This window comes from Panthera tigris, chromosome D3 (assembly GCF_018350195.1).
Source record: "Panthera tigris isolate Pti1 chromosome D3, P.tigris_Pti1_mat1.1, whole genome shotgun sequence".
In the NCBI taxonomy this organism is placed as follows: Eukaryota; Metazoa; Chordata; class Mammalia; order Carnivora; family Felidae; genus Panthera; species Panthera tigris.
The window spans coordinates 55,366,117-55,387,932 of NC_056671.1; the positions used below are offsets into that span (position 1 = coordinate 55,366,117).

General features: G+C 37.2%; 1 protein-coding gene across 5 annotated transcripts in view; it reads right to left on the reverse strand.

Moving 5' to 3' along the window:
* The window catches only part of NOL4 (nucleolar protein 4), a 426,345-nt gene that overhangs the window by 314,959 nt on the left and 89,570 nt on the right, over positions 1-21,816 (reverse strand). For 2 of the 5 annotated variants that reach the window (XM_042962708.1, XM_042962707.1), the window contains exons 1-2: positions 18,754-18,832; positions 17,712-17,752 (exon numbers count right to left, since the gene is read on the reverse strand). Coding sequence is in view for 3 of the 5 variants with exons in the window: in XM_042962709.1 (XP_042818643.1) it covers positions 17,712-17,774; positions 18,754-18,903 (213 nt within the window). In the remaining 2 variants the exon portion in view is untranslated. Of the gene's footprint in view, positions 1-17,711; positions 17,775-18,753; positions 18,904-21,816 lie in introns of those variants that run through there. The other 3 variants (XM_042962703.1, XM_042962702.1, XM_042962709.1) reach the window with 2 other exon arrangements.

The following is a 21,816-nucleotide window of genomic DNA, read 5'->3' on the forward strand; positions in this document are numbered from 1 at the left end:
CAAAGCTATCTACACATTCAATGCAATCCCAATCAAAATTGCACCAGCATTCTTCTCGAAACTAGAACAAGCAATCCTAAAATTCATATGGAACCACAAAAGGCCCCGAATAGCCAAAGTAATTCTGAAGAAGAAGACCAAAGCAGGAGGCATCACAATCCCAGACTTTAGCCTCTACTACAAAGCTGTCATCATCAAGACAGCATGGTATTGGCACAAAAACAGACACATAGACCAATGGAATAGAATAGAAACCCCAGAACTACACCCACAAACGTATGGCCAACTCATCTTTGACAAAGCAGGAAAGAACATCCAATGGAAAAAAGACAGTCTCTTTAACAAATGGTGCTGGGAGAACTGGACAGCAACATGCAGAAGGTTGAAACTAGACCACTTTCTCACACCATTCACAAAAATAAACTCAAAATGGATAAAGGACCTGAATGTGAGACAGGAAACCATCAAAACCTTAGAGGAGAAAGCAGGAAAAGACCTCTGTGACCTCAGCCGTAGCAATCTCTTACTCGACATATCCCCAAAGGCAAGGGAATTAAAAGCAAAAGTGAATTACTGGGACCTTATGAAGATAAAAAGCTTCTGCACAGCAAAGGAACAACCAACAAAACTAAAAGGCAACCAACGGAATGGGAAAAGATATTTGCAAATGACATATCAGACAAAGGGCTAGTATCCAAAATCTATAAGGAGCTCACCAAACTCCACACCCGAAAGACAAATAACCCAGTGAAGAAATGGGCAGAAAACATGAATAGACACTTCTCTAAAGAAGACATCCAGATGGCCAACAGGCACATGAAAAGATGTTCAGCGTCGCTCCTTATCAGGGAAATACAAATCAAAACCACACTCAGATATCACCTCACGCCAGTCAGAGTGGCCAAAATGAAGAAATCAGGAGACTATAGATGCTGGAGAGGATGTGGAGAAACGGGAACCCTCTTGCACTGTTGGTGGGAATGCAAACTGGTGCAACCACTCTGGAAAGCAGTGTGGAGGTTCCTCAGAAAATTAAAAATAGACCTACACTATGACCCAGCAATAGCACTGCTAGGAATTTATCCAAGGCATACAGGAGTACTGACGCATAGGGGCACTTGTACCCCAATGTTTATAGCAGCACTCTCAACAATAGCCAAATTGGGGCGCCTGGGTGGCTCGTCGGTTAAGCGTCTGACTTCAGCTCAGGTCATGATCTCACGGTCCGTGGGTTCAAGCCCCGCGTAGGGCTCTGTGCTGACAGCTCAGAGCCTGGAGCCTGTTTCAGATTCTGTGTCTCCCTCTCTCTCTGCTCCTCCCCTGTTCATGCTCTGTCTCTCTCTGTCTCAAAAATAAATAAACGTTAAAAAAAAAATTAAAAAAACAAAACAAAAAAAAGAAAACAATAGCCAAATTATGGAAAGAGCCTAAATGTTCATCAACTGATGAATGGATAAAGAAATTGTGGTTTATATACACAATGGAATACTACGTGGCAATGAGAAAGAATGAAATATGGCCTTTTGTAGCAACGTGGATGGAACTGGAGAGTGTGATGCTAAGTGAAATAAGCCATACAGAGAAAGACAGATACCATATGGTTTCACTCTTATGTGGATCCTGAGAAACATAACAGAAACCCATGGGGGAGGGGAAGGAAAAAAAAAAAAAAAAGAGGTTAGAGTGGGAGAGAGCCAAAACATAAGAGACTGTTAAAAACTGAGAACAAACTGAGGGTTGAGGGGGGGTGGGAGGGAGGGGAGGGTGGGTGATCGGTATTGAGGAGGGCACCTTTTGGGATGAGCACTGGGTGTTGTATGGAAACCAATCTGACAATAAATTTCATATATTTAAAAAAAAAAAAAACTGGACTTCGTCAACAATGCAGAATATCATGAACCAAATTATCACACATTCGGAATAGAAATGACCTCTCCCAACAACAACAAAAAAATATGGTAATACTTCTACATAAAAATAATTGAACTGAGGCATCTTTTGATGGATTATACAATAAACTCGGCCTCTATAGCAAAGATAGTATGACGTTAGTAATCTAACAATAAACAGATCTACCCGATGAAGGCCTAATGATCCAGGGCCATAAAGGGCACTGCTACCAATCTTCCACTTGTGGGTTAAAACAACAACAGAAAAAAAAAAAAAATCCGGGACACATTTCTGAAAAGTTTACTGGCAAATTGTATGATTGAAAAGAGGATGGGCATTTTACTTTGCCAATGTCCCTGCCACTCTGAAGAAAGAAGAAACCACATTTTTTCAAAACCTTACAACTATAAAGCCAAATTCTGGCTTCCTCTCAGCACAGCTCAGTTAAGGTCAAAATGTCAGCGATCCAAAAGAACTGAAATAGGAGTGCCTGGGTAGCTCAGTCGGTTGAGCATCGACTCTTGATTTCAGCTCAGGTCATAATCCCAGGGTTGTGGGATCGACCCCTGCATCGGACTCCATGCTAGATGTGCAGCCTGCTTAAGATTCTCCTTCTCTTTCCCTCTGCTCCTCTCTCCTGGCTCATGCTCTTTAGTAAAAATTTAATTTAAAAATTAAAAAAAAAAACTTAAAAGATCAACCATAAATTGATTTGCAAATATTATCTTACAAATTCAATAGTATATAATTCCTAAAGTTTTCTTACACTTACTTTTGATGAGCAGAGCTTTGTCTTCAGAAGTAAATCTTTCTTACCTAGATCTGAATACTTGAAGTAACATTGAGTTGGAAAAATGGAAGAAGTTAATCAAAACATTGTAATAATAAATTGCTGCTTTGCTGTTGTTTCTGAGACTGTGTGTCTCACGGTTATAGGATGCAAGTTCAGCTCATTAACGCGAGCCATAAAATTGTGACAGCAACATGGCTAACAGAGAAGGATTTTAAAACAGGGCTCTTTGTTCTAGGTCTCTTTTCCTCGGTCCCAAGCCTCTTCTTCTCTAATTTTAACCGTTTAATTTCTGAACATTTTCAGTAGAAAAGTGCTCTAAATGTACTCAGTTTGTACATATATCCGCAATACTCTGGTTCCTGAAATTGTAGAGTGGACAATTCTCAAAATTAAGATATCATTCAATGTATGCCAACTATAACTCACTGTTGCTGTTTTACACAAAAGGAAATGTTTCCTGAACAATACGTGTGCATTTAAGTTTTCCATGAATTGAGTCCTTAAGCACTGGTTATGCTAAGTAAGGATTTTACATGGATTTTACACTTTAATCCTCACAACGATCCCAGGAAGAGATTACTGTCATTACCACTGTCATCTCTGTTTAGAAGATGAGGAAACTAAGCTCCAGAGAGGTTGTACAACTTGTCAAACAAGTAAAGGGACAGGATTCAGGTGACTATCTGGTTTCAGAGACGATCCTTTTAATCACTGTATATATAGCCTCTCCTGCTTATTAGCATTCAAAAAGAAATAGAGAGAGACTGTCTCATCCATAAAGAGTTGGAATATTAATGTCACTGCATAGGCTAACATGCTGAAATATTTATCATGTCCCCCAGTGTGCGGTTCTTTGTAATATTAAGATGCTGTAACTGGTTTGAGGTGACATTCTGAATACAAGGGGCAGTCCAATTCTCTGTACCTTGGCTCAGGTTACAAAGTTCCACAAGAAACACATCAGACTGTGCAGTAACGACGGAGAGCTCCACCTGGAGGAAATGAACAACATGCTGTTCGGCAGAACCCATGGCTAAAGTGACGGCTTCGAGACAATGCCGTCACATTTAATAGCCGGGAACAAAATGCATAGGGCTTCTGCTTTTAATAGAATGTACGAGAAGGACTATGAGTAGCCTATTTCTAAAGGAGTAAGAATTCTAATTGTTGAAGGAAATTCACCAGTGGAGAAGGCATTCTTGGCTTAAGATTCAAGCCTGCCACATGAGCTGAAACGGAGACACTACATGATGCTGGGAAATCATGAGCATTAGCAAACACTTCTTAAAGCAAAACAAAACAGCTAACGTCAAACGATTTATCCACCAAAATCACACCATTTTGTCCTAGGTTCAGTAAGGTTTTCCCAAACAAAACAAACCAGAATTAATGTTACTAAATATCAGTAATTTGGAAAACTGGTAGGCAAGTGCTGAATTTCATCGTAAGTTACATTACTCCTCATCTCGATGTCTTGGTATAGTGTGCTCCATTTCAGATACTGAGTCTCTAAGGAAATAAAACTGGCCTAATCATACTATTTTTAAAATTACTTTTGCCTTTTTTGTAAAATGATTTTAGAGAGTAGCAATAATACTTTTATTTTACTGGAATTAAAACCATGTCTGTTGCTGAATACCATGCAGTAACTTGTGGAAGAATTTGCCCTTGGAGATAAACTTTTACTATTTTCTCTTATGAACACTCTTGAGATTCTGAACAAAAAATAAATTAGAAGTTTTCTCCTGGTGAAATTTGTTTACCTTGCTATATTTGGTATTGTGATATTTAATACTGTGCTCCTCTATCACAAACCACCTGCAATGTATAGAAATGGATAATACAACTATAGAAACTGCAGTTTTAAAAATTAATAACATTTAGGCCTGCCCAGGTGGCTCAGTCGGTTAAGCGTCTGACTCTTGATCTCAGCTCAGGTCACAATCTCACTCACAGTAATGAGATCAAACCCCACAGTGGGCTCTGCGCTGAGCATGGAACCTTCTTGGAATTCTCTCTCTCCCTCTTTCTCTGCCCCTCCCCTGCTCATGTGTGCACGCTCTCTCTCTTTCACTCTCTCTCCCTCTCTCTCTCAAAATAAATAAAAATTTCCAAAAATAAAATAAAATTGAAATATAATTGAATAAAGCCTATAACTCTAAATGCTATTGAAGACCCCATAGGTCCTGATTCATAAAGAAATAGCAGCACACCTCTTTTGGGAGAAGGGAAGCCTTAGTTCGGGGTAATATCTTCTATTCAACAAGGGCTACCCTGCCTTTATCTACTTTACACATTGTGTATCTTTGAACACATTTGAAAGGAAGGAATTAAGGCTAAAAAAAGAAAGAAAGAAAAGAAAAACAAATCCCGCAAATGCTCTAACACCTGGCTCAGACATTTTTCTACATGTATTGTGAAATTGAAATGTCCAGCCAGTGGTTTGCTCTTATATTTATATGGATTCTCTTTTACCCATTTTATGCATGAGAAAAGATGAGCAGGAGCATCATTGCACTTCCACAGAGATAATTATTAATTTGCAGAGGTGCATATGGAAGCTGTCTTTCAAAGATGAAGACATTTATGGGGCACACAGGGGGCTCAGTCAGTTAAGCATCTGACTCATCATTTCGGCTCAGGTCATGAACCCAGGGTCATGGGATCTAGCCCCACACTGGGCTCCACACTGAGCACAGAGCTTGTTTAAGATTTTCTCTCTCTCTCTCTCTCTCTCTCTCCCTCTGCCCCTCTCCCCCGCTCACACTCTCTCTCAAAAAAAAAAAAAGAAAAAACAAAGATGAAGACATCTTTCACCTTTCACCTAAACATTTACTTATTCAACAAATACCTACCAAAATGCACAGATAGTAAACTTATCCCTGAATACTTCTACATCTGGTTCTATACCACTAATGTGCCTGGGTATATCAAATTATTGGAATCGCCTATTAGTAACTATTTGATTCATTCTAAAGTCATCCTGAAAAATGCTTTCATCAGGACTCAACATAAATGCTCTTAGGTAAAAAGTGCATGTGTGGTAAGATTCAAATAGACTGCAAGCCAGGCATTTGGCTTGTAGGCATTTACCTACATCAAAACTGCATTCACTCTGGACCTCAACAATTTTGGGGTCAAAACCCTCAGTAATGTTTAGAAACATTTGGTGCTGGGTTGTATCTGTCTGACCCCTAAATGTCTGTTAAACAACCAACCGAATCCCCGTACCTTAATAACGTCTCCAATACCGAAACCAGATGAAGCTGCATTTGCACTCCATCCCCAAAGTCACCACTGCTCCCCGACAGGAATCTCTTGTTTTGTTTTGAGTTCCCATAAATCCTGCACTATTGCTTGATTTGCTACGACTCTGGTGCTATTATCATTTGCTATTTTCAGTCACAGCATGGTCCGCTTTTCCTTTTCCTTCTTTCTTGTCTGATCATTTTCTTTCTTCTTGGATCATTCACCAGCTCCCCTTGCTTTTTTCACTTAGTTGAGGGGGATAGGATGGCCCAGAAAGGAACATCTAGTGCTGAGTTTTAGGATTGTTTCACTTTATTATTTTTCACAACTGGAGGAATTTAATTTCTAATAAGAAAAAAAAGCAACTGAGTGTAACATGGCAAATTCAGATCATCCTTACACGTATTTGGGGCTTATGACTGTTTTTATTTTTAATTACAGATAGGGGAGGCACCACAATTTTTTCTACCCTTAGGGTCTAGTGTTGATTTTTAAATAGGATTAATGATAGTGGATAAAACACAGCATGCCCAGCTAAATATAAACCCCACATAAACATGCAATACTGGGACAAACATATTAAAAATTAGTGTGTATCTGAAATTCAAATATAACTGGGCATCCTCTGTCTTATTCATTAAATCTGGTAATCTCACAGGATACATTTATCTAAAATGAGTGAAAATATGGGTTAGAGCCTGAAGATGATTTTAAATTTGAAACAAATTGTTACGTCAGGAAAATATAAGAATGTACCAAGAGCTGAAGTGAGAGCCAAGGGGAGTGGAAGTGATTACTGGAAAGTATGGAGGCAATTTGAAATCACAGTCCCCATTTAAAGTGATGCTTTCCAACTTTTAAGACCAACAGCACAAGTGTAAATATAGTTTATATGATAAGCTAGCACATATACACATTTATAAATTAAAACTGATCATTTCTGTTTCCTTCCATTTTATCCTTTTAAAGGATTTACAACCCACTAAATTGACTTGATAACTCACTAAGGGGTTGTGATAGGTAATGCAAACAATGGGTCTGAAGCAGAAGAATGCAGTCTGTCAATGCAAATATTTTTGTTATGGGGTTGAGAGAAGATGCTGCATAGGTGGTCAAATTTAAAAATGAAGGCTGGAAAATCCAAAGAAGGCCTAATGCAGGCAGGGATATTTTTAGACAGTTCAGGTCAACCTGTAGACAGCTCAAAGTAATCTGAAAACCAGAAGCAAATGCATTGGATGTAGTATGAGGGGAATGAATGGTGAAGGCAGAACAGTGGCAGAAGTCAGTGTCCTCCAGGGACAGGGAGATGCTAGAATGAGAGGCGAAGGGCAAAGACACTCAGCTTGGGCAGAAGCACAGAAAACCGCCACCTGACGTGAATTGAGGAGGTAAGCAGAGAGGGAACAGCATTCCAGGGCAAAGCACATGAATGAGGCACTACAACATCACACACTAGGAGATCAAGGCATAGGCAAACAAGAAGTAGCATGCCATGTAATTTAATTCTAATTCATTAACTTTTCCTGGAAACAGTTTTTGCTTCATTGATTACAGTTCAAACTTCGCTGTATTGCTTTGTGAAAAAAGAACCTTATTCTCTTTCTGTTTTCTCTCTCTTATAATGATGCACATCTTTAATTTGGAGCTGCATTTTTTACAATAATTAAAATAGTTATCATCAATTGAGCAAATGAGACACCATCAACAAGAGAGATAAGCAACTGGCGATAGATCTCTAAAGTTGTGAATGCTATTTTTGTCACTTCTTATGTCAGAATATTTGCCTGTTAAGGAACAGATTGTCGTAACAGAGAATTCTTATATTAGATGAAAAAAAATGAGCAGATGGGCAGTGAAAAGTTTTTCTTCATGCACATTTCCTAATAGTAAAATAAAGAGAATCCCTAAATATTGCATGTAAATAAAATGACTCAGCAAAGCAAATGCTTATATAATTACTTGCTGTACAAAGAGCTACATGAAAATACACAATTACACACACGGGAATTGTGGAGAATTTACTTCCTCTCTTGATTTTTTCTGAAAAATGTTTATAATATGAAATATTAGTGCATTTACTGGGGTTAGGAAAGACCAGTTAGAATTCAACTTTCCAGGGCGCTTGGTCATGATCTCACAGTTTGTGAGCTTGAGCCCCACATCTGGCTTGCGGTTGTCAGCTCAGAACCTTCTTTGGATCCTCTGTCCCCCTCTTTCTCTGTCCTTCCCCCACTCATGCTTTCTCTCAAAAACAAACAAAAAAAACATTAAAAAAAAAAAAAAAGAATTCAAACTTCCTGGTCTAGAATTCATCAGCACATTCAAGCTCTCCCTTGGTTCTGACTGCAATCCCCTCTGTTAAACTTTACCTTTACTACTACGTGCTGCTGGTCAATGGGGATGCAGTGTTTCTTTTGAAACAGGTACCTAAGAATACCACTGCCACAGGTACTTATAGCAGGCAAGAATTAGGCACCTTAGGGGAAATGGGAATAAATGGAGAAGGTTAGACTTCACTACTCAGGAGTCCAGTAAGTTACAGCACCCTCAAAGATCTGTGCAGGCAAAGTGCACAGTCATGAGAGGATAACTATGTGCCACGGATGCAGAAATCATAGTCTGAATTCTTGAATTGCTCAACAACCGGCAAATAATGATAACAATTTTCTGAGATACTAAGTAGAGAACTGGCCACATGGTGTCCTTCAGAAAATGTCTCTCGGGGCGCCTGGGTGGCTCAGTTGGTTAACCGTCCAACTTCAGCTGAGGTCATGATCTCATGGTTCGTGAGTTCGAGCCCCACATCGGGCTCTGTGCTGACAGCTCTAAGCCTGGAGCCTGCTTCAGATTCTGTGTCTCCCTCTCTCTCTCTCTGCCCTCCCCCACTCTTGCTCTGTCTCTCTCTCAAAAATAAATAAACATTAAAAAATGTTTAAACAAAGAAGAAAACATCTCTCAACTTGGTGTGTTTACTGTGCTATAGAGGTGACCAGAAATAGAGAATAGGGATGCATTCTGACTCTCACAGGAAGCCGGGCTTGTGTTGCTGGAACATAACATTCAGGGGTGAAGGATAGTAAATGGCTTGGAGTATTTGGACAAAGCCAACTGCCCGCCGAAAGACCTACAGAGCCCGACTGAGAAATGTTGTCTTAGATTATACAGATAATAACTAATGGATACATAGGTCAAAGATACTATGTTTACCCGTTCTCTACTTAAGAGAAAAAGCATACCAAGAGAGAGATTTCTTGGTCAAAGTTCCAAATTCTCAAAAGTGGCAGCTAAGTCAGTTTCTTCTGGGATTCACCTCCTTTCCCATTACTGTAGCCAAGGAGTAGAGTACAGCTGTGCCATGTACTGACTGGAGAGGACTTCCCCGGAAAAAAAGAGGGGGCTGGGGAGGAGTAGGGCAGGTGAACAGACAAGGAATAGGTGAAGGCTGGTCTCTTTTTTACCTATCAGGAAAGGACACCTGTTTCTGATAAAGCCAGTGAATCATAATCTCAATTCTGGGAAAGTCAAGCATGAAAGACATGGGGGAGTGTTATCCATAGGCCAAAGAGGAGCACAGACGATACAAAGAAAGAGATCTTTCAAAATCTAGTTAGTAAGAAGCTACGTAGAGGCACCTGTTTGACTCTGTCAGTCAGGCATCACATTTCGGCTCAGGTCACGATCTCATGGTTCATGAGTTTGAGCCTGCATCGTGTGAACTGGAGCCCCGCTTCATGTGAGCTGGAGCCCGGCTCCAGACTCCATGCTCTATTTCCCTCTCTCTCTCTCTCTCTCTCTCTCTCTCTCTGCACCTGGTGGGATTCTCTCTCCCTCCCCCTCTCTCTCTCTCCCTCTCACTCACTTGCATTCTATCAATAAATTAAATAAACAATTTTTTAAAGAAGCTGTTTATAGAATCTGTCACCCCACAAAAACTACACATCAAAAAAAAAAAAAAAACAAATTTCCATTCCCTTCAATATAGTATCATGTTTGAAGGAATTACTGTTTAAATTTTTACATATATTATTTCTGAGCCTCAAAAAAAAAAAAAAAATCCTTCACATAATACAAGCCCAACTTGTTACCTAATCTGGGATTTAGCCGGGGTGGCTCAGTTGGTTACGCATCCGACTTCGGCTCAGGTCTTGATCTCACAATCTGTGAGTTCGAGCCCAGGTAGCGCTCTGTGCTGACAGCTCAGAGCCTGGAGCCTGCTTTGGATCATGTGCCTCCCTAGCTCTCTGCCCCTCCCCACTCATGCTTTCTCTCTCTCTCTCAAAAATAAACAAACAAAAAAACTTGACACAAATGCTTAGAGCAGCATTATTCACAGTAGAGAAAAAAATAAAACTAAGTAAGAACAAAACAAGTCTGGTTGACATCAAAACGGGAACCATTTTCTCTCTACTACCTCATCCTAGTCATCCACATCCTGTCTCTTCTTCCTGTTATAGTTTATCCCTTTTAAATACTTATGTAAGTATTTACATAGGTGCACCCATGCATATGCTTGAAGAAACTCGGGAGATTTTTGTTTGTTACACCATCACCACACCAGGGAAGACCTAAATCTCTGGATCCGAGTGAGAATCACCAGCTGGTAGGCATTAATCATCCTGTTGTAAAGCTGCATTGGCTCACTTTCACCACAAGGGTGCGCCGAAGTAGCAATTTACCAGGCTGGACATTAAGAGTTAATAGTTTCTCCAAAAGGTTAATTCCCTTTCGAGGAACAGATCTACTCACTGGGACATTATCGTTTAATACAAAAATTGTTAACGACAGGGCTTGTGACATTAGTTGATGATTAACTGGTTTCGGTGAGTTCTTATGTCTTTTGACGATTTCCACTACCAAAAAGACAGCTTCAGAGTATAATGGATTTGCACTATTAATCTGCCCACCTGTGATAATTTTAACTACACCTATATGAGAAATAAATCAATTTTGATGAATGGAAGTACACTAGTATTCAGTTTCAGAATGGTTGTATAATAACTCTAATTGCCTTGCCATTGATTTTTTTTTTTCCTTCTGAGATGTTTCACCCATCTGACTTATTAGGCTGAAAATTACTTTTAGTTTTCAACAACAGTATGGCTGCTCTAATATAAAAGTAGATCTAACATTATGTGTACCATGTTTAAATTTAATAGATGTTTTCAATACTTAGGAATCACCTGCCTAAAACCTATATATGTGTGTATGTGTGGAATATGTAGGTGTAAGTGTGTATCTGATAAAAATAAACCAATGTCTGGAAAAGTAAGTAGTGTTTATATCCTGCCTCAAAGATGATAGCATCATTTAAAAAAATTATGTTTATTTATTTTGAGAGAGAGAGAGAGAGAACAAGGGAGGGGGAGAGAGAGAATCTCAAGCAGGCCCCGCACTATCAGTGCAGAGCCCGATGCGGGGGTGGAACCCACGAACCATGAGATCATGACCTGAGCGGAAATCAAGAGTCCAACCCTTAGTTGACTGAGTCACCCAGACACCCCAAAGATGATAGCATTATTTAATGGAGCATTCACGTTTTGCCTGAAAAGCAAATGAGAAGCACTTGTGTTAAAATATTTTTTTTACCCTATTCATAACCTACAAAATTGCATAAATCTGGGGCTCTTTTCAAGGTCAACATGGGCTGTGCAGTCCACAGTCTTTACAGCCATGGGATACACTGCTAATCTTATTTCATTATTGCCAGTGACAGTAACATCTTTATACTCTTTAGTTGGTATCAAAAAGGCAAGGGCTTCACAAAGACAAGGAGAATTTATTCCTTCGACAACTGAGTGCCTTCTTTGACACAGTGGTATGAGAAACAGATATGGTGCCCCCATCATCAAGAACTGTGTGATTATTTCAACATCTACCCAGTCACAAAACGCAAAAACAAACAAACAAAAAAGGAACCTTATCCAAGTAGCATAAAATATCTATCATTGAAAATGTTTTGTACTCATAAACTCTCAAGGATAAACTAGTTATAATTTCATAATATCATCGTTGAATTCAATATTAGAGAATGTCTACAAAATTATTTGAAGCTAGAATAATTTTAAGGTTTTTTTCTATCTCTATCTGATATCCAGAACAGTTGTTTATTTAAGACACTGTAGGAGTGCCTGGGTGGCTTAGTTAGTTAAGTGTCCAACTTCAGCTCAGGTCATGATCTCAAGGTTTGTGAGTTCAAGCCCCATGCTGGGCTCTGTGCTGATAGCTCAGAGTCTGGAGCCTGCTTCGGATTCTGTGCCTCCCTCTCTCTCTCTCTCTGCCCCACCCCTGACTGCACTCTGTCTCTGTCTCTCAAAAATGAATAAACATTAAAAAAATTTTTTAAAGCCACTGTAGTTTATAATAATGAAATAAAAAATGTTCCCTGCATAAACAAGGCAGGAACCTATATTCATTTGCTATGTTACTTTGCTTTGATATTTCTTTGCATTAAGTCAAAGAAGATGGCTTATCAGCATAATATTAACTTCTAGGTCCCAGAGAACATTTTCCTCAACACTTAGCTTCAGTAACACCCTATCCATGCACTTGAATCTGTGAGAGGGAAGGAGAGAATTGAAAATACTAAAAGGGATTGAGAAGAGACAGAAGCATACACTTTTTTATTGTATTATAGTGAATCATGATTGGATGGTACTTTTTACTAGAAAATCCGATTTAAGTTTCGGAGTTTTAAATCTAATACTTCCCATCAATTTTTAATTTTTTCCTTTCTCTAGATTTTTATCTAAATTCCAGTTAACATACAGTGTAATATCAGTTTTAGGTGTAGAATTTAGTGATTCGTCACTTACATACAACACCCAGTGCTCATACAACAAGTGCCCTTTTTTCCGTTCTTTTATTTTTAGAGAGAGAGAGTGCAAGTAGGGAGAAAGGCACCGAGGGAAAGACAGAGAGAAAGAGAATCCACGCTGTGAGCGTGGAGCCCGCCAAGGGGCTGGATCCCACGATCCTGGGATCATGACCTGTGCTGAAATCAAGAGTCGGAGGCTCAACTGACTGAACCACCCAGGCACCCCAACCTTTCTAACATATTTTTAAACACTGTTCTCACGTTCTAAAAATATCAAAATAAATGGTATCCTCTTTTTGGAAAATATTTTCAAATGAGGTTTGTAAAGGTTTTTCATCTTTGCCTTGATGACATGAGATCTCAACTTCTAAATATCATACATGTTTCAAAAGCTGTATGTAAGTGTAACGCCACACTAAGGGCTCATACAAAAATCCAGCAGATCCTATGCTACCTGGGGTGCCAGATATCAAAACATTAATTTAGGGCAACACACATTCCCATCCAGTATACTTCTCTATGGTTGCGTTAAACCCAGCTAGATACGAGAGACAGAGGCAAATGTGTAAAGTGATCACACAAAGTGTCGATGACTGCTCGAAGCCTAATTTACTCTCCAGCTTTTCTTGCTCAAGGATATTTGAAGCCTGTATAAAGATACAGGGGCCATGGTTTAACCCAAGTAAATTAAATCCTAACTGTAAAACTTGAGGCACTGTGATAGGGAAGGGAAAAATATTTGGAGAGCAAAGCCTCTCTGGCACTAATCACAGAAGTATATAGGTAGCCCCCTATTTCAATAGTAAGATTGAGCAAATCCTATTAAACGCTGTCTCAGACTATAGGACCGTAAGACAGGTAACACTGGTCTTCACACGATCATTCATGTTCACAATAAAGATACAGAAGAAAAACCATAAATAAACAAAAGGGATATATAGCAAAGTCATCACGTTCTAGACAAGAATAAATGCAATTGGGGTATAGCCGTATGTGTGGTGCAGGAGCTTAAAATCCCATAATAACTAAGGAGCTGCTCATTCGTCACATGATTCAGATTACTGCAAAATTTTTAACAAAAATGGAGTGCAGTGAAGATTTGCTGACACTGATAATATTTTATGGACTTTCTCCTTCGATTACTATTTTAAATTCCTGGAAATATGAAGTCCAATGACTACAGATCCTTTTCATTATTGCTCTTATCATCATCATTATGATTATTTATAGAAGAATTTTCTGGATCAGAGTGGAGCAGGAATATCTTATCTCTATTCTATGCTTATCAGCCAATCTGCCTTTGTAACAGCAGGATACATTCCCTATGTTTGAACATTTCTGGTGCAAACCAATTTACTCACTTTGGTTACTATCTCTTATGTCTCCAGCACAGTGACGGCCCCATACACACCATTAACACTGGAGTTATTCTTTGAGTTTGAAAAACCTGAAATGTAGCCCCCTCATTTCGTATCTGAGTAAACTGTAGCCTAAGCCAAAAAGTGGTTAAATTAATTGTTTAGAACTCTTAAATTTTAGTGTAGTATTATTTTTTCACACCAGATTGGCTACAAATTTTTCTCATTAGTCTCATAAGCTGACAAGAATTCTAGAAAATTTTACACACATATCATGAGAAACTGGTGCAAGTTAAAATGTCCTATTCAGAAGTGGAAACACCAAACCAATAGGTATTGATAAAAAGAACAGAACAAAAATTATGCTAATTAAAGCTAAGGTTAAGTATTCTAGGTCTCACAGAATAAAGATGTACCTTTTTAATTCTCAGAGTAGGAATGCACAATACATTCTGCACGATACATTGTTTTTCTATAGTACATCCCTAGAAATGGATGTTCAATTCATATTGAAAACACACTCCTTAAAGAGAGCCAGTTTTAAAATTTTTTCAAAAAATTAATCTGAAAGTAACTTAACAGACTCAAACTTTGGAAAGAGCAAATAAAAAGAATGGAATTCTCATAAACTTCCATGAAGCAGGAGACCTCTTGAACATGGAAACCCTGGCCTGCTTTCATGCCTCCCTTCTGCCCAGTGAAACCTCAGATAAAACTTACACTGTGGACTTCCAGGGATGCTGATGTCTAGAATGGGACATAAAAGAATGCATGAAAAGTTATTACTATTCCTATCTCCCAACACAGAGGCATCGGGGCGGGCAGAGGAGAGTATGTCCATAATTGTAACTAAGGAAATGACAGATCTATGGGAATCGTCCTGCTTATTCTTCTACCTGGAACATGAGTAGTGATTAGATAAAGGACAAATAATATTATTCCAAACTTTACCATGTACCAAGCACTTTACACATATGAACTGATTTATTTCGCCACACCATGCATATCGTTACCGCCCTTGAAACAGGAGGAGAAAAAAAAGTAAATAATTTGCCAAAACTGATACAGATAGGAAGTGCTAGATTTGAAATCTGAAACTGAGTTTGTCTGGCTTCTAGCCTATTTTTTTTTTTTAGCTACAGCATATGTTCTCCACTCTGAATTAAATGAATGTAATTATTGGCAGCTATGTATGTGAATAATACATGTAGGTTTACTGTATCACACTACAAGTTGTGTGTGTGTGCGTGTGTGTGTGTGTGTGTACACATTTATATGCAGACTGTTCTCTCTGTTGAAAACACCAACTTTTCCCCTTAGTTCCCAGATTTCTACCAGTTCCTCCTATTTTACATGTAGAAGAAAGAGTTTGAAATTTAACCCTTTAATTGGACCCTAACGTAAGAAATATTACTGGAAGGGCAGCTGTGCTTAGCCTGTGATAAAACACAAGTGACAAAAGATAACTGAAGAAGAGCGACATATTTCCAAAGGTAAAGTGCGGGCAGAAGTTGGGAAGAACTAAGTACTAGAAGACTAGACATCTCACAATTATTTCTTATAATGTTACGTCATTAATTTTGGAGTAAACTTCCAAATTACTAAGCACACTTAACATTCAATTTTCAGTACTAAGATTTATCTTCAATTCAAATGTAAGTGATATTTAAATGAGCCATTCCTCCTCTCCATTCTGTTAATACAGATAATCAAGAGTTGACTATCGTCAAATATAAGGAAGGAAATACATTTAATGCAGCAGTAATAGTTCACATATATGCAAGGAAAAATGCAGAAAAAAAGCAAAGACCTAAAAGACAGTAGAATTCCCCAATGACTGAACAAAATAATTATGATAGCCTTTACATATTCCTAAAATGTGTCATTTTATGTGGATTTTTAAAAAGAGCTCATGAGTAGGACACATACCCTCCAATTTTATCTATAATCAGGTCAGATTGTGATAACAGTTAAGTTGTATAATGCCTAGATATTTCAAGGAATGACAATACCGCAGATAGATAAAAACAAATAGCATTCAAAAGTTAATCCAATATTAAAGGACCACCATTTCCTGCAGAGTGAAAACATAGAAAGATTTGCAAAAAAGGCAAAGTAAATAAAATGATCACTAAATCTATTGATAATATTATTAAAACAATATGAAACGCTTTAATGATTAGTTGTATAAGTATGATTTCTTGGCCATGTAGCAAAAGGGAGAAAAAAGGTCAATAAACATAATCATGCATGCGCTATGACTAATGTGTTAGAAGTAGAAAAAAATCTTAAACTTAATGGGAACCATTGTAATTGCAATTGATATCTAGCTAATTCTACCAATGACTAGCCAATTCTAGCATTAGTCTTGAGAATTAAACACTGACCCAACAGTGTAGGGCCCTAGTACCACTAAACCATTCCATTTCAAATTGCATTTAGTTTTATGCCCTGTTAGTTGAACATTTATATTAAATTTTAACATTAGACTTAATTTATTATAGAGTGATATGCACAGTTTTGCTGGCATTGCAGTGGTTCTTTTTGTTCTATGATGTATTATTACTCTATAAAATGGAAATCTTTCCTAATTAGGATTCAATTAAGAGAAAGCAGGAGGTAAAAGATTATGCCGAGAAGAATCTTCATGATATTAGTGAAGGGTGAAAATATCTTAGATGTGGAAATTAAAAATAAACTTGGGAAAGGATCTTCAAATAGGATGTTCTCAAGAGGGAATGGATGATGTTTCAGTGCTACTTATATGTCCAAAGTTGGTATTTCCACCCCAAAATGCATACAATATCTTCATAATGTTAATGCAAAATAATACATGTTGGAAACATGTTTACCAATTTATTGGAAGTGTCTAGCAAGAATCATGGCAAGGGATCACATTCCCTACATTTCATCTAAGAAAACGGTGAGAGTTGGGTCTACATCATGTTTCCGTTTCAATTAAAGGTGTCTAATAAATACACTTCAAAGATTAAATCATATTAAATTGCTTTTGGCACCTAAACGGATTTGGCTGCCACACTACTACTTACAATGAAGCCACTTTTTTGTTGACACGTTTGTTTCCATTTCACAACTGAACTTATGCATTCCTACCGTACGAAGTTCTATCAAGTTCAGGTAGCTATTTCATGAAAATGCATTATCTTAAGGGTACACAGTTAGTGATATTAGTAGATCGATGTATATTTTTTCCTGTTAATATCCAATATCCAAAGATAAAACCCTGGCTTAGGAGACAAGCAAAATGAGTATGTTCAGTAATATTAGTCTACATAAAAATATTTTAAGAAGCTAGGCCATTGTCATTAGTCATGATAAGAATGTCTCCTAGGATATGTAAGTCAAAAGAAAGTTTATGTGGCAGAATTATGTAAGGAAACTTACAATAGTGCCTGCCCACAAACCATGCAATTTGGAAACAGCCAAGAAACAAAACCATAGAGAAGGAGAGATAAATACAACATGTATTAGGGGTTATTATGCAACTACAAAGATTCAATATGACCCTGGAAATATAGCAAAAAATAGTTATGGAAAAGAAGCTATTTCTTATGCTCAGTAGCTAATTTTCAAACATATGTACCTGTATTTGAAACTTTGAGCATTTCACACATTTTTCTGTATCTGAAAAAAAAATGGATCCAGACTGATATTGTGTATCAATATAGCTGAAAACAGTCAATAAAAAGGTAGCCAAAAGCAAAGTTCAATAAGAATTCTAAAAAAGGATATTATTTTTGATTGCTGATAAAACACTTCTGATGTATACTTTGCTCATATTGGAAAAGAATAATTTACTGTTCAATTTTCCCAGAAAGGATGAAATATCTATAAGATGATTTCATAAAATGTTTGATTAAATAAAAGCTAGATTAAAATGTCTAGGTCAAACTGTATATATAATTAGAAACTTTAGAAATAATATATAACTCCATTTTGAAAATATTTCAATATCTAACAATTAATTAAATCTATTTTCCACATAATTTACGATATACATAATTGTCTATTTTCATTTTAAAATGTTCAAGGGCATTGGACCTATGAAAACAACACATATATTTTAATCCTCTACTCTGGAAAATTTAGAAATGCATATTCTTCAGGACAAATGTATTTAATATAAGGTGACACAAGAAAAGTACATCAAATTTTCTTATCCATGTGAATATAAGTATTAAATGGAAATACTTATAATACACAATATGATTTGAAAGGAAGGAATGTTAAGACTATAGTGGTAGTACAAAAGTTCATATGACCCAGTCCATATATCATATATTTATGATCTGAATATATATTATGTATTGAATATGTAACACAAATATATCTTTCCATTTGTGGGCATTTGACTGGGACTACCACATTTTACGTATATTTAAAGAAAACAAAATGAGAGTGCTAGAGACAGATTTAAATGCAACAGACTTAGTGAATATACGACCAAAACAGAATCAGTAATAATAATAGTTTACATGTTGGGTGTGACCATGATATGGTCTAATTTATATTAAAGATAGACTATTTATAAATATTTAAACCATTTCAACAAACATACATAATATCAAATTCCAAAATGCATGCCTTTCTATTTTCTGTGTTTTTTTTGTTTTTTTTTAACTTACTGCTTTGTAAGTTCTCTTTTGTCCAGCATGTTTCCGAATTTGTTCTCCATTTGGCCCTGTTTCCACATGCATCGAATAGATAATGTCAAAGAAATCTTCAACCACAGCTACCCGCCGCAAAGACAGCTTCTCATCTACCCCTACACCATCCTGGAAACAAAACCAAAAAATAAATAAATAAATAAAATACACAAAATTAATAAAGAAATATATATTCACCACAAAGAGGTAATTAAACAAAAACATTTTGATAAACTGAGCCAAATCATCTGATAGGAAACTTTAAAAACTTGTGAGTGAATATTGCATAATTTCACACATTCACATATAGAACTTTAAGAAATATGAAAAAAGATATCTGGCATAGTGATCATGCTTACCCATAAATAACATCTTTTAAGTTTTATAATGACTTATTTGTTGCCATCAGCATAACATTCTTAAATTATTCTAAAACATATTTTAAGGCTTAGTAATTTTTATTACAATAATTTCATTCTAAATATTGATTCATTCATCCAATCAATTTTATTGAGTTGCTGGGTACTGGAAGCTGTTATTAGAGAAATAAAAGAAATAATATGAAAGCCCTAACCTTAAACACCATATAATTTAAGATTAGACTAAGGGGCACTAAGTGTTCAAGTTAAAAATGGAAGCTCTAGAGATAGTCTAGGTGTGAACTTTGGACCCTCCACTCAGAAATTGGATGTTTTGTGCAAATCACTGAAATTCCCCTAAATTTCACTCTTCTCAAATTTCAGTTTTCTCAATTGGAAAACAGAGATAATAGAGGCCGCTTCACAGAATTGTAATCAAATGAAGTAACAAAGGAAAAGGATGTGAGCCAATTGGTTGGCATATAGTGAACACTTGACAAATAGCAGCTCTTGTCATTTTAATGATTGGGATAAAAATGTAAACAACATACTATAGGAGTTGAAAGAATAAAGGTATCACCTCCGGCTGAGATAGCTTCTTGGAAGAAACACAATTTGATGTGAGTGGGAATTCACACAGGGTAAAAGCCATGGTGGTACAAAGTGTAGCAAAAAGCTCCCATAAATGATGAGAAGTAAGAAATTCATAAGAAAAGAATAAGAAATTAGGAATTAGACAAGAAAGACATTTAATCTTATATGAAAGCGTTTTCTATTTGCAAACACAGACATGCACACACATGCATACACACACAATGTTCTTACGTGGACCCCGAGGCATAATCTGAAATAACATGATGTAGGCATTAATGTTGGTATACAGCATAAGAGAATGATTAATCTGAGCTAAATTATTATGCAGTCAATGAGTCAAATGGTATATTTAAATAACTATACGTATATATTTAAATAACTACATATATATTCAAATACATATATATTCAAATATATGTGGACTGTGTATTTCACAATCTGTTAAATTTGAAGCACTCCTCCACAGTTACCTAGAATGCAGGTGATTCCTCATTAGGTTTATATCTTTCTCACTTATCTCCTTTAACATCTTAAGCCATCTCTTCTTCTATACTGGGTCTCATGGATAATCCCTTATTGTCTTGTGATACAAAACCAGCATATGTAGTGAAAGTACAGAGAAACTGCATGAAGCATGGCCGTAACTACCCCGAAAAACTGAGGTAGTAATCAATCAATCCAACTTACACCCACTCCTCAGAGAACATCCACTGTTCCTAGGCTAGATATCCAAATTTTAGCTCTTCCCACCAGCAAAAACACACATAAAATTTTGTCTTTTCTCCAACTCATAAAACTTACAGTTTCCTCTCGTTTCCTTTGCTGGATAATCAGAAACATAGTGACTGTATACAGTTAATAAAATATGAGCGACGTAGGAATCACAGCCTACTTACTCGCTCCTTCAACAATTATCCCAGAAAGACCAAATACATCGCCAAGCCTTCTACTAGGCACTAAAATTACCAATGTGTATGAGACAGATGACCAAGGTCTTTGTGGAGTTCACAGTCTAGTACAGAAAAAAAATATCAAATAATTGTTAGAGGTGTATACTGATTTCCTGTGACTTTGGTAATAAATTAGTACAAATAGGAGGCTTAAAACAAGAGAATTTATTTCCTCATAGGCCTGGAGGCCAGACGTCCAAATTCAAAGATGGTGGCAGAGCTGCACCCCCTCGGGCAGTTCTACAGGAGAATCCATTCTTGGTCTCTTCCAGTCTTGTGGCTGCTAGCATTCCATGCCTTGAGGCCATGTCACATTGCCTTCTTCTTTTTGATGTGTCTCTCCTTGTGTGTCTCTTTCTCCTAATGACTCATTTTATCTGAAGGCATTTAGGTCTAACCAGATAATCCAGGGTAACCTCTTCACTCGCTATCCTTAACTTAATTGCATCTATGAAGACTCTTTTTCTAAACAAGGTAACATTTACAAAATTCAGGGATTAAGACTTGAAATTTTTAGGTGGCTATCATATAACTACAGGTTGTATGAATTAGAGTACAGAATTAGAGTACAGAAGGTACAAATTGCGCTATGGGAACATATATAGGAAATGCTTCACCATCAGTGGTTAACAGTATACTTTCAAGAAATCAGTGTTAATCAAGATAACATTGAAATCACATGCATTGGGGAAGGGAAATCACCTATTAACCTTCTGTCATATGGATCTGCTTGCAATTGTGATGAAGTTCAATTTACACCCACACTCATTAAAACTCAAAATTGCCATAACCAAGTAGGACAATCCCAGGTACGCAAGATTGGTTTAACATATAAAAATTAATTAAAGTTTATACATTTATTCTGAGAGTGTGTGCAAGTGGGAGCTGGGGAGGGGCAGAGAAAGAGGGAGAGAGAGTGAATCCCAAGCAGGCTCCGTGCTGTCAGCATAGAGTCCAACACAGGGCTCCATCTCATGAACTGTGAGATCATGACCTGAGCCGAGATCATGATCTGAGCCTAAATCAACATTCAGATGTTTAACTGACTGAGCCATCCAGGTGCCCCCCAAATTAATTAATGTAATACACCATATTAAAGAATAATGGACAAAAAGCATACGATCACTTCAATAGATGCA